A 12,105-nucleotide genomic window follows, 5' to 3' on the forward strand; every position below is an offset into this window, starting at 1 on the left:
GCGGGCTGATACTACCCATGACAAAAATGATATCGATTTATACGAGGTGCACCACGTCACATGTTTATCCCTAGTTAATGTGCAACTACAGTGGACAAGCTTTTTGAGCACAACTTGTGAATGCTAACCTTTTTTTTTACATAGTAATTCGCAACACTCATTTATCTTATGGGACTTGTTGAAAGCCTGGTTGGTCGCTTCGTGCCAGCTCGGTAGGGATCCAGACTGGTACGCCGCGGTGTGGGCTGCTTTCTTACGGTGTGGCGTTCACGTGCCTTCATGGCTGCAGTGTAAAAGGCGTCGGTCCTCCGTGCCGAGCGCTCGTCTGTCTTTTCCAGTAGCTGTGTCATCTGCGAGGCGTGACGGAACTTTCGCGTCTCCTCCAAGTGCTGCTTCTCCTGTAGGAGTGCTGCCAACTGGTTCTCGCGCTCGTGACGAAGTTCGCGCATCATTTTCTCCGACGCAGACCGCTGAGCCTTCTCGACAAGCTCACGCTCCTTGGCTTCACGACGAGTCTGCTCCTTGACGAGCTGGATCTGGTTGGCGTAGAAGTTTTCCATGGCCTGCTCGCGCTCTGCGTGCTCCTTCTGAATCTGCTTCAGCACTGACGTCGTCATCCGGTGCTCTTCCCGCAGTTTCTCTTTCTCAAGATCAAGCAAGTGGTTCATTGCCTGACGAAGCTGCTTCTCTTCCTCGTTCTTGGCTTCGAGTCCAATTGCGATGCGGTGCAAACGCACATCTTGCTCGAATCGACGAGATCGGATCTTGTCCACGTTGGCCATGTGCTCGCCCGACTTGTACGCGCGCTCCAAGTGCTGCCTTTGTGCGGCTTCTCGCTGTCGCAGCTCCTGCAAGTGGTTCTTCAGTGACAATTTGTACCGAAGATATTGAGCTTGAGCCTTTGACGTTGAAGCAGCATGCTTCGTCTTAGGAAGAAGCGGATACAGCAACTTGGATTGATCACGCTTTGTCCTGCGCACTGAAGATGGTCGCTCCGGGGCGCGAGGCTCGCCGCGCGCAACTTTCTTTTTAACAGGACTCGATGTTGCTCCGTCTTCATCTTCAGCTTCCAGGTGGTTACTGCTCTTTTGGTGGGACACAGGGTTTCTGGGATCAGTGTTCTCGTTTGGTCGAGCGTTTTCCTGATCGGCGATGTCCTGTTCTGCATGGGCCTCTCCTTCCTTTGTTTCAGGTTCTGCATCTTCAATACTGATCGAGGAGAAGTTTTGAGCAAATGCGCCCTCCTCTTCCATGAAGTGCATGCTCTCGTCGCTGTTGTGCTGAACAGACGACACTCCTTCAAAGAATACATCCCGCTTTCCCTCCGTGGGCTTCTCCTTGCTGACTTTTCCACGGGGTTTGTCCTCGTCCGAACTGGCACTACCAGCAGCGGCAACAAAGCGTCCATACTTCTTTGTCTTCAGTAGGTCCTGTTCGATCTCCTTCTGTTTATTGTGCCCGCTCGCTGTCGCTGTTACTATGACTCGGGAGCGACCTTGCACTGACTTCCTGGTTGCCGCCTCCTTGGCCGCAATCTCCGCCCTGCTGGAACTAGTCGCCCTGAACGACCGCTCCAGTAGTCTCGACCGCTTCTTATTGTTTTCCGCGATGTCGTCCGCCCTCTTCACCGAAACATCCAGCCGCGACCTGTCCGTCCCGCTCAAAGATGCCGTCCTCCTACCCCGCATCTCCTCCTTCGCACGGACAGTACGTCCAACACGAACCTCCTCCTGTTTCTGGCTGGTCCGCGACTGCGAAGCGCTTCTTCTTGCAGTGCGAATCTCCTTGTTCATCCGTTTCTCGCGCAGACTCGTCCGCTCCGGGTCGTCGCTTTTCGGGGCACTCTCCACAGTACCACGACTTTCCTTCCTCTGCTTCTTGGCAAACTTGGGCGGCACCCTGCGCTTCGACACCCCAACCACCTCGGTCGTGGCCATGCCGAGGCTTGCTAAACTCACGTCCCTCAGCCTGTCACCGACCTCCTGGCTCTCCTCGAACAGCAGCGTGTACACCTGCTCCAGCATGCTCAACAGGCGGCGGATGCTGCCCAGGTCCCCTGCGCACAGCCGCTGGCCCGTGAGCTCGTCGTCCACTGCGTCTCCATGCTCGCTCTGCTCCAGCAACGCGCTACGCAGCGCGTCCGCCACCAGCTGCGCATTGTGCTCGTAGTCCTGGCGCGTGTGCGGCACGCGCTCCACGTCGCGCAGGCGGAACTGGAACAGCTTCTCGTACAGCGCCACGCTCATGGATGACACGCTGGCCACCAGGTCGGCTGCGCTGGCGAACGCGCGGTCGCCGAAGCCCAATTTGGCCAGCAGCGCGTTGGTGTCGGCCACGAGGCGGTCGGAAGTGTCAAAAGTGGATTTCTCGGCCGGCGCGGAGGCGGTTGGGGCCGCGATTGCGGCGGCGGGTGCGGGAGACGCGTCTTCTTCTTGTGGTGGTAGTGCCGCCATGGCGCTGAGGCTGGAGTACGCGTCCGATGCACGCGTCGGGGGAGGTGGGATATCTGGGAATGAAGTGAGCTCTTCGTTTTTTGAATTTGAAATGCGATGTGCGAAAAGCGCGATGGTACCTTTCTTTGCCTACCGCTACCGATCTGTATCTACGCATTTGTATGGTGAAATTACATGCGAAGTTGTAATTGACAGAAGTTTCCACTGAATCTGTAGCGTTAGCCAAAACGAAACCACAACGCAGTACTGTGTCTATTGACTTAAGTACGAACGACAGATAGCTTCAAGTTGAAGCGGATGTAGCTATTTGATCCCGGGCGTGGCTGCTCTTGACACTAGCAATGCTACTGTTGTTGTTGCTGTTGCGAAGGCTACTCCATCTTCTTCACGCGGCTGCTGCGGCTCCATAAAATCGGCGAACCGGTGCTGGTGGTTCGCCCACCAGCGCTCGGCCTCCTCCTCGGTCACTTTTTCTCGGTCAAAGAGCACGGCGATCACCTGCTCCTCCAGCGTGTCCTCTCTCCGACCGACGTGCAGCGCCACGCCGTCTCGACCAGCGCGACGATCGGTCTTGCGGTACATCGTGCTTAGCTCGAATTTGGACGCGTCTTGCAGCGTCAGCCGTACTTTGGTCTCGCTCGAGTCGAAGTCCGCCCGCCTGCCGCCTATTGTCGGCTTCTCACTCCAGGCGGGGACATCCACGGGGATCTTCTCTTCATCTGCGATTATTGTAGTCTCCGTTTCTGGTACCTGCAAGTCCTCACCATTTGAATCGCTATTCTCTGGCGTATTGTCTTCGCTGCTATGGGTAAGTTCATGCTCCTGTTGATTCTCCGGGAGTACGCTTTGGTCAGCTGGTGCAATGTCAGTCTCCGAATTTCGAGTCGTCGCCAGAGATGCTTGTAATTCTGACTTCATGTTATCCAGAAGTTTACAGGATACTCCAACCGGTTGGGATATAGCTGCACTCTGCAAGGGGGTCTTTTTCTTCGGCCGTCGATGATGCGAAAGTCGTGGCACCCTCGGCAACGTCCTCTCCTTCGTGAGAGCTCCCCCAGTTTCTCCGACCCGTCGGCTGCTTTCACTTCGCGTAAAGGTTCTACCACTAGCTGGCACCCCTGGAGTATCTCTAAAATACTTGTCGCCCGAGTATGTAATACGGCGAATAAGTTTCGGTTGAAACGTAAGCTCTCTCTCGCTTTCCTCGACCTGGCGAAGACGCTCCGCCTCCATTTTATCGTGCTTTTTACGAAGCCACTCCATCTGGCGTTCGAGTAAGGACATACCAGAGAAACTTTTGCCGATCGACGCAACGGTCACTGCATCGATTCCGAGTTCACGCCGCGACAAATATGTTGCGCTTGAAAGAGGCCGAGGCTTTTTGACAACTTGAGGTGGTTCAGTCTCGGGATTAAGGGGCTCTAGAGACCAAGACGACGACGCATTGTTACTTTCGTTGTCATCTCCCTGGGTACTCGCGGTGCTGTTGTTATCAGCAGAGCCCTTTTCATCCGAAAGGACAATCAAATCTTTTCCTGGGCGCAATTTTCCTCGACTGGGACTCGCAGTGCATCCACCTCGAGGAATGACGTCGTGAGTCTTTGTTTGTGCGACTATTCCCGCGAAGCACGGGAGATCTCGAAGCTCCATTACAATATGCTTCCAGCACTTGTACTGCGCTCGAGGGTATGAATCACCACGTTGGATGTGGCGTCGGATCATCTGAAATTCGCAGAAATTCGTGTCACAAACGCTAGAAAACATCTTTCTGGATATACATACAGCCGTACCTCTTCCGTGCCGTCGTCAGGGATGATGACTCGACTGGTTTCATCCCGCAGCCAGTGCTCCACTAGTCGTACTCTTTGGTGCCACCAATTAGCCTCTCCATCCAAAGAGTTCAAGTCCTCTGCAACAAACTTAGCCTGATCGTGCAAAAATATGATGAGCAAGCCATGGGGACAGCAACATCAACTAAGTCACTTACCATTCCATCCACCAGTGTTGCTTCATTCATAGCTATCGTCTGCACCATACCGACGATGTTAGCGTACTAGAACGCCAGACTGCCCCCAACGTGTTGCGGACTTGGCAGGAGATGAAGCACGCGAACTAGAGCCGATGCGTATAAATAAATGCCATCCATTGTTATACCTTTGCAAGCTCACTATTTCTGGAGGTCGTTTCTGTGCAAGCAGATGAATAGCTTACATTGCTAGCAGGCTATCAGATGCGGGGCCGTTCTTCTTCAGCAGCAGGATAGAACGCACTTCGGGGGTCATCTGATCGATTTCATCCTTGGTTTGGACTATCTTGTACATCTTGCGAATAGCAGAGATCATCCGCTTCGTAGCAGGGAGGTGAGGCAGGATTCGTTGACTAAGCATAATGTCATGCTGTCCTTCAGCCCTCATATTTTCACCTTGCGTTATTTGCTGCTGAGCCTGGCTCACCATTTCCCGCAATTCCACAATCTTTTTAACCCCAAGTGTCGCCGCATCCAGTTGTCCCGCTGAATCTCGGAAGTTGTCAACGATTTGCATAGTGCCAACCCCCTCAAACAACAGCTTCTCCCCAGCAGCATATTTTTCCTGGCCGCGCTGCAAAATCTGCTTGCCTTCTTCCTCACGCTCGGTGCGCTGAACCAAACCATGAGAGAGAGCGTTGAGCATCCAACGCGCTAGTGCCATGATTACTCGCATTTTTCCTAGAGCAGGCGGTAGCGTGTCCTCCATTCGATACGCCCGTACAGCAAAAGCGTGTGCTCTTTCCATGACCAAGAGTACCTCACATGCACGAACCTGAAGGAAGTATGCAAACTGCCGATCACACTGAGACAGCTCGTCCGGGCTTCGATGTTGCAACATGGTTTGAGTGTGGTGATCCTTTGGCACCCACATGCCCTCAAATGGGTTTTTGATTGTCGTGTGCCGCATGACAACTCCAAGAGAATTGATCGACGCGCTGTCAGCATGACCGAAGAATCCGACTATCTCTTCACGATTAATGAAATAGTCACAGTGAATCTCGAATTTTGATCCTTTCTCGCAGTGACCAAACCACTTGGAGTACCGCCCTGTGCTCGTCCCAAACCGCAAACCATAGATTGAGTGGGAAGCAAAACCTTCAACAGTAATGAGTTTTTCCCCTTTCGCTAGCGGGAAGATCTCACGATTCCCAAAGGGGTTTCCATGAAGAGTGCCTTCAAAGCTCACATGCCCGTGCGCTTTAACTACCTGTGAAATACCGTCCACCTTCTTGCTGCAAATAACAGCGACCTCACTGATGCTGCCGAACGGCGGAACCTTGTCATGGGTGAAAGGACGACCTGCTGTTGTACCGAACAAGTTGGACGATCGCTCCGCGTACTTGTGAATAGCGCGATCGTTATACGCTACGAGCATCAAACGCTTCTCTAGTTGCAGCCGCTGACGGACTTCCTTTTCGTGCTCTTGGAAGAGTTTCTTTAGCGTGGGTGAACTCATCGCAGCTTGTCGTGTTAACTGACGAGACTCACTCAACCGTGTTCGCAAACTCGTCGTGGGCAACCTCTGTTCAAGAGCGAGGATCTTGCAATGATACGTATCCAGATCTACCATGCATTGCCTCCACAGATACGGAAGGGCTGCGCAGCGTTCTGCATACGTATACTTCGCTTTCACTCGGTTCTTGAGAGCGTAAAACACGTTGTGCATGGTCCAAATATCCTGCTTCCGGCGTACGAGTCGAACGATCTCTCGTCTAGCTTTTGAGCACTGCGTGAATTGTATCCAACGCAAAAATGTGCCGCGAAACGATTTTGCTGGTGAAAACTTTGTTGCAGCAAGCCGCAATGACTCTGAGCTGCCATTGAACATTCCGTGCTCTTCCATGAAGTGTTCATGTTTCCACATGAGCTCCTGTGAACGCTGAAGCTTTTGCGATAGTCCTTGCGACTGAAATTTCCACTTCCATACAGCGTGCTTGAGCAGCGTCTGAAAGGCATGATACTTTATCTTTCGCTTGTAAAACGTGCTCATGTGTTTTTCCCAGTACATGAAGCGATAACAAAGTCGGAGCCAATTGCGGATTTGGGCACGATGGCAAAGCAGACGCGTGTACTTCATCATAACGACGATTCGAAGGCTGCGAAAGCTTGATTTCAGTTGTTGCTGTGCTTGCTGCTGCAGCAATACATCGTAAACATTATCCATCGCGTCATGGAGGCGATGCGCTCGTCGCCGCATTATCTGCTGCACCTGCTGCATTTGAGCTGCTTTCATTTTTAGGGTTACACCCATCTCCTTGCGCAGAAAAGCCTCTTCGTTTTGTTGCTTTTTGTTGAGCAATAGCTCGCGCCCCCGTATGGTTTCCTTCCGCACTGAGTCATTCTCCATAATCGAAAGGAGATCTTGGCGAAGCATTTGGGCTCGGATTGGGTTGTTGACTATAGCTTGGAGGCGCCACTCGCGGTCTTCACGCCAGTGCAAAACAGTCTTCTCATCAGTTTCTCTTGATTCGTCATCCTTCCTTACAGGCTCATAAGCGTCGTTTTGATAGGTTGGTGGGAGTTTATAAACAGTACCAATCATCCACTGCCGGAAACGAGTGCTTAACACGCGATATGCACCAAGATCAGTAGCAAAGCGGCTTTTCTTGTTACGACGCACCAAATTCCGCAGGTCTTTCAAGAAAATGCGGCCGAAACGCCGATATGCAACCACATTTCCGATTTGCTTGGAACGATCAAACTCGCGATACTTCAAGTACAGACCGAGACACAAATCATAAAGTCGACTTTTGCGCTTGATCTTTTTTCCCAGATCTGTTTCCATGATCCTTGATAACGACGTTGCTGCATTCGCATCGCTTGCGTCGCTGTGAGAGTCACCATTTTGGTGGCTACGCCGCACAGCATCAATGTTGCGTTCGTCATCGTCAACTGTTAGCAATAGACTCCCACGAATAGAGCCCCGGATATTTCTTGAATCCAGCCTTGACGCTCTTCCATTTTGTGGTGCCTCGTATCCAGATGCTGGAATACTGCGACGAGTAGATGATGCACTACCTTGTTCGTGGTCAGATGGATGCAATGACGCACGTTGTTGGGCATTCCGGTCGTGCGTATATGTATTTCCTCCGTGCTGTTGTCGCTGATGGTGGGGTTGTGTTTTTGCTCTGGCGGTAACAGAAAATTGTGCTAGGAGGCTCTTGTACTTGCGTCGCTTCATATCCTTTTTCAAAATCGAGTAATAGCGCATGATATAAAATGTCACTCTCACCATGTAATATTTGTGCAGTTGCTGAAGCAAGTGTCCGTGATTTCTCCAGATTTGACGAATTAAGCGGCAGCGTTGGAACCGGTCTTTCCAGGTCTCCCAGCAAATGAAGCACACTTGCCTCGCCTTTTTCTTCCGTACCCGAGCGATTTGTCGTTGGTTCCATTGCTTTGTTTTGTACCGCTGCTTAAGCGCACGAAAATTTCGTAGCTGTATGTACGTGCGCAAAACGTTCATAAGAAATATGGTTTTACCGCGGGCAATGATCATTTGCTGGAGATGGCGCTTCCAAACGTAAAATGGCCAAAAGCTTGTGCGGTAAAAAGCATAATGTTCGTGCAGTTTGCGGGTCATGTACTTCCAGGCAACAAATTTGCGCAACACATAACGTCGCAGCACTCTTGCGCGATCAGCAAACGCGCGCCAATCGTGAAAAGTTTGTTTTTTCTTGCGAAAACGGAATATCATTTGTCGTTCCGGCCATTGATCGATCTCAAATCGCTCCCAGTACCGACGAACACTCTGTTTCATTATATCAGCGGCGAAATCATGATATAAGTATGCTGCAACGGGAACTTCGATACTTTCAAAATGTCCATTTCGTGAGTATTTTTGTAGGAGCGTAGACAAAACCACCTTCACACCGAGTTTATCAGGAAGTGCGTTTGAGCTTGACGAATCCGTGACGTCTGAAAGTGGAAGTTTGCTGTCAAGCTGCAAGATGCGCCGGCGATTCGGCTTACGAAAAATGACTTCAAAGAATTGAGATCTCAATTGCAGCCGCTGTTGTTCACTCTCCCATGGAATGCCGTTGGGGTCACACTTGAACTGCTGAAGAATCTCAACCATCTGCCTTGCTGAGTTTGCAAGGCGTTGCCGAACTGTTTCAGAAGACAATCATTTAACAGTGAGTTACCACACTCTTCCCGATCAGACAAAAGTTACAGCGTTACCTTTCTCTTCCAGTGCTGCTAGCTCTTTGCTGTAAATGTCCTTCTCCTGCCTTTGTCTGAATTTTTCTCGGTCAAACTCGCGCTTCCATCTCGAAGCCTCTTGAGGGTCGACGGGATGAAAAATCTGGCGAAAGCCTTCAAATGACAACACCGCTTTCGTTTTGCCCCGCTTTTGGTTGGAGTGAGTATGGCCAGCCCCATCGTCGATACGTTCTGCGTCTTGAGCTGCCTGCATGGTTCCCACGTGCTCCTCGAGTATTTTCTGGACTTTCGCTGCGTCCTTGTCGCCTAGCTGGACGTCCGAATGCTGCAAGAACTTGACAATCTGCGAGACCGTCATATCTCCACTCCCCGTAAACGCAATTTCGATAGTTTCCCACGACTTGAACAACCGTTTCTGCAGCTGCGTGCTCACAAACTGGTGCAAATCCGCCAGTCGTTTGCGTCGTTTCAACCCCGGCGTCTGCACATTGGCCTGCAGTCGACTCGCCGAAAGCCCAAAGCTCGCGAACCCGTCGTCCTCGTCATTGTTATTGTCGTCATCCTCAGGCGCATCGAACGCCGTACCCCCGTCCGTCACCACCGACGACCGTCTCCTACCCGACACCACCTCAAGCCCCGTTTCCGCCGTCGCCGGCGTGGCCAAAGAGCTCGACGTCGACGGGATCCCCGTCAAAAAGACGCTGCCGGCGTCCAAATCGTCCGAAATGACTCCGTCTCCAATCCCGCGCCGTGAAGATCCACCGCTGCTCTCTCTATCCCCGTCCCTCTCAGCATTTCCCACAGCGTCCGCCGCGTTGTCCTGCCACTGCGTCCATATTGCGTCCACTGCGCTCTCTAGCGACTGCTGGTCGTCGACATCTCCGGGCCCGGCCATCGGCCAGAGCCCGAAGCGGCTCAGGTCCTTCCACAACTTGGCGCGCAGCCGGCTCTTCCTCTCTGCGTGGGCCAGGCCGTCGAGCTTCCGCCTGCGCGAGCTCTGTCTGCGCCTGAGGGCGCTCTTGAGCACGGCCGCCCGCATCTGCTTGGCCTTGAGCTGCTCCTGCTCCTCCCGCGACGCCAGACGTGAGACCTTGGGCATGACCATCACTCCTGCTTCTTCTCGGTTCTTGGGCGCCGTGTTGCGCTGGATACGCGCGGCCACGGGGTTACTCTCGGGCAGCAGCACGGGCAGGTCGAACCAGTTGGGCACGGCCAGCGGCCGCCGGCTCTTGGCCGAGACCGAGCCCGTGCCCGCGCCCTTGCGAGCGTACATGATCGTGCGCTGGGGCGCATTGTCGGCGGGCGCGGGCGGGAGCAGCTCGGGCGCCGCGTCCTCCTCGGGGCCCTCCGCCATCTACATGCAGTGCGCACTCGCCTGGTTGAAGCGTCGCTTTGACCATCACTCTGGGGTTACGTTGTGTGGTTGACGTAAAACGTAACCGCATACAAAGCGCAAGATCTTTTCCGGCGCGACTCTAGTCAGCCCCCGAACCCGCCGGAGGGTACCCCGTCGGAGCATACAAACCCGAGAGGTTAGGGAAGGGGGGTCGCCCCCAGGAATTGTTGGTCGCGCCGCTCGGTCCGAGCCAAAACCAGTCATTCCACTCGACCGCCCCGGCATAACAGCACGCACAGGGCGCAGGTAGGTAAGAGCAGCAGCAAGCATGGCGGACCGTCGCGATGAGAAGCCCGCGGACTTCCTGCTGCCGGAGACGGTGAAGAGCTGGTTCTCGCACATGTACACGCACCTGATCTCGGGCAACGTGGCGGAGATGGCGCGCCTGTACGACCGCGAGTTCCACAACCTGACCAACAACTACTTCAAGCAGGCCTCGTGGCCCGAGCCCAGCGCCGTGGAGTCGCTCGTGGACGAGGACCCGACCTTCCTGCTGCTGTACAAGCAGATCTACTTCCGCCACCTCTTCTCGCGCCTGCAGCCGGCCATGGACATGAAGGTGGCGTCCTGGGAGACGTACGTGGCCATCTTCGACGGCGTGCTGGACGGCTCGCTCGAGCTCGAGGCGCTGCCCTCGCAGTGGGTCTTCGACATCGTGGGCGAGTTCGTGTACCAGTACCAGACGTACTGCCAGTACCGCGCCAAGGTGGCCACCAAGGGCGAGGCCGAGATCGCGTCCTACCAGGAGAACCTCTTCATCTGGGACTCGAGCAAGGTGCTCGGCTACCTGCACGCGCTGGTGCGCCACTCCAAGATCGTGGAGATCCTCCGCGAGGAGGAGGGCGCCCAGGCCCCGTCCGAGGTCGTCAAGGAGCTCGGATACTTCAGCCTCATCACGCTGGCGCGCGCCCACGTGCTGTTCGGCGACTACTACACGTCGCTCAAGCTGCTGGAGCCCGTCGACCTGGCCAACAAGGCCGCGCGCGGCGACGCCAAGACCACGGCCCAGATCTACGAGAAGTCCCCCGGCTGCCACGTCTCGGTGTTCTACCACATGGGCTTCGCCCAGCTCATGCTCGAGGACTTCGCCGCCGCCATCCGCTCGTTCTCGACCATCATCCTGCAGGTGAACCGCAACCGCAACTACTACTCGCGCTTCGCCGACTACGAGCAGCTGCACAAGCTCACGGAGAAGGCCATGGCCCTGCTGGCCATCGCTCTTTTCCTGTGCCCCGGCCAGCGCGTGAACGACCAGATCCACTCGCTCATCCGCGAGAAGTACGGCGACAAGCAGAGCAAGCTGCAGAAGGGCGACCTCTCGGCGCTCAGCGAACTGTTCGGCTTCTCGTGCCCCAAGTTCATCCTGCCCGCCGTCGCCGTGGAGGGTGAGGCCCCCGTCAACCGCAGCGCCGAGGCTTCGCAGCGGCAGCAGAAGGCCTTCAACGACATGGTCGCCCGTCAGCAGCACGTCCCGGCCGTGCGCTCGTACATTAAGCTGTACCGCTCCATCGACCTGGAGAAGCTGGCGACTTTCCGCGGCGTTGACGTTGAGCTTGCGCGCGCTGAGCTGATGGCCCTCAAGGTCAGCGGCTCGCGTCTTAAGTCGGACGTGCACTTCTACCTGAACAACGACCTGGTCCTGATTGACGAGGAGGCGAGCAACCAGCGCACTGGCGAGTTCTTTATCAACCACATTCACAGATTCGCGCGCATTGTGGACGAGTGCGCCGTCAACCAGTAAGTCGCTCAATCGGGTAACTCAGTAGTCTCACCCTGGTGCTAAAGCGGCAACGCGTTGAATGGCAAGGAAATGATCGCTTTAGCGCTGTCAAGTGGTAAAGGGGCTAAGAGGAAATCGAGACGGAACGACTGGAAGTGGCGGAGGACAAGGTGTCACGGGATGAGGGCGGTGACGGCAGCGCGCTGGTGCGAGAAGGCCGTAGGGTCGAGTGGCCCGACACTTGCATACGACGAAAGGCAACTGTATTTCAATCGTGCGTACGCGTTGAGTCGTTTGCAGATAGGAGAATGTAGGTAGGTAGATAGGTAGCCAGCTAGCAGCA

General features: G+C 54.4%; 3 protein-coding genes across 3 annotated transcripts; 1 reads left to right on the forward strand and 2 right to left on the reverse strand.

Moving 5' to 3' along the window:
* Positions 1-161: 161 nt before the first annotated feature.
* Positions 162-2,453, reverse strand: IUM83_19151 (Fanconi-associated nuclease 1; the record flags this gene model as incomplete). Its single annotated transcript, XM_067944186.1, has 1 exon — positions 162-2,453. One exon carries the CDS (start codon positions 2,451-2,453, stop codon positions 162-164), a length of 2,292 nt encoding a protein of 763 aa, XP_067785962.1.
* A 303-nt stretch (positions 2,454-2,756) lies between these two features.
* On the reverse strand, positions 2,757-10,000 carry IUM83_19152 (Mannose-binding lectin; the record flags this gene model as incomplete). Its single annotated transcript, XM_067944187.1, has 8 exons — positions 2,757-3,361; positions 4,151-4,175; positions 4,244-4,378; positions 4,441-4,472; positions 4,531-4,565; positions 4,665-5,092; positions 8,354-8,592; positions 8,665-10,000. The coding sequence occupies 8 exons, from the start codon at positions 9,998-10,000 to the stop codon at positions 2,757-2,759; spliced, it is 2,835 nt and encodes a 944-aa protein (XP_067785959.1).
* A 310-nt stretch (positions 10,001-10,310) lies between these two features.
* On the forward strand, positions 10,311-11,856 carry IUM83_19153 (putative eukaryotic translation initiation factor 3 subunit E-interacting protein; the record flags this gene model as incomplete). Its single annotated transcript, XM_067944188.1, has 2 exons — positions 10,311-11,779; positions 11,850-11,856. The coding sequence occupies 2 exons, from the start codon at positions 10,311-10,313 to the stop codon at positions 11,854-11,856; spliced, it is 1,476 nt and encodes a 491-aa protein (XP_067785960.1).
* Between the last annotated feature and the right edge of the window lie 249 nt (positions 11,857-12,105).

Source organism: Phytophthora cinnamomi, assembly GCF_018691715.1.
Source record: "Phytophthora cinnamomi strain GKB4 chromosome Unknown Contig72, whole genome shotgun sequence".
In the NCBI taxonomy this organism is placed as follows: Eukaryota; Oomycota; class Peronosporomycetes; order Peronosporales; family Peronosporaceae; genus Phytophthora; species Phytophthora cinnamomi.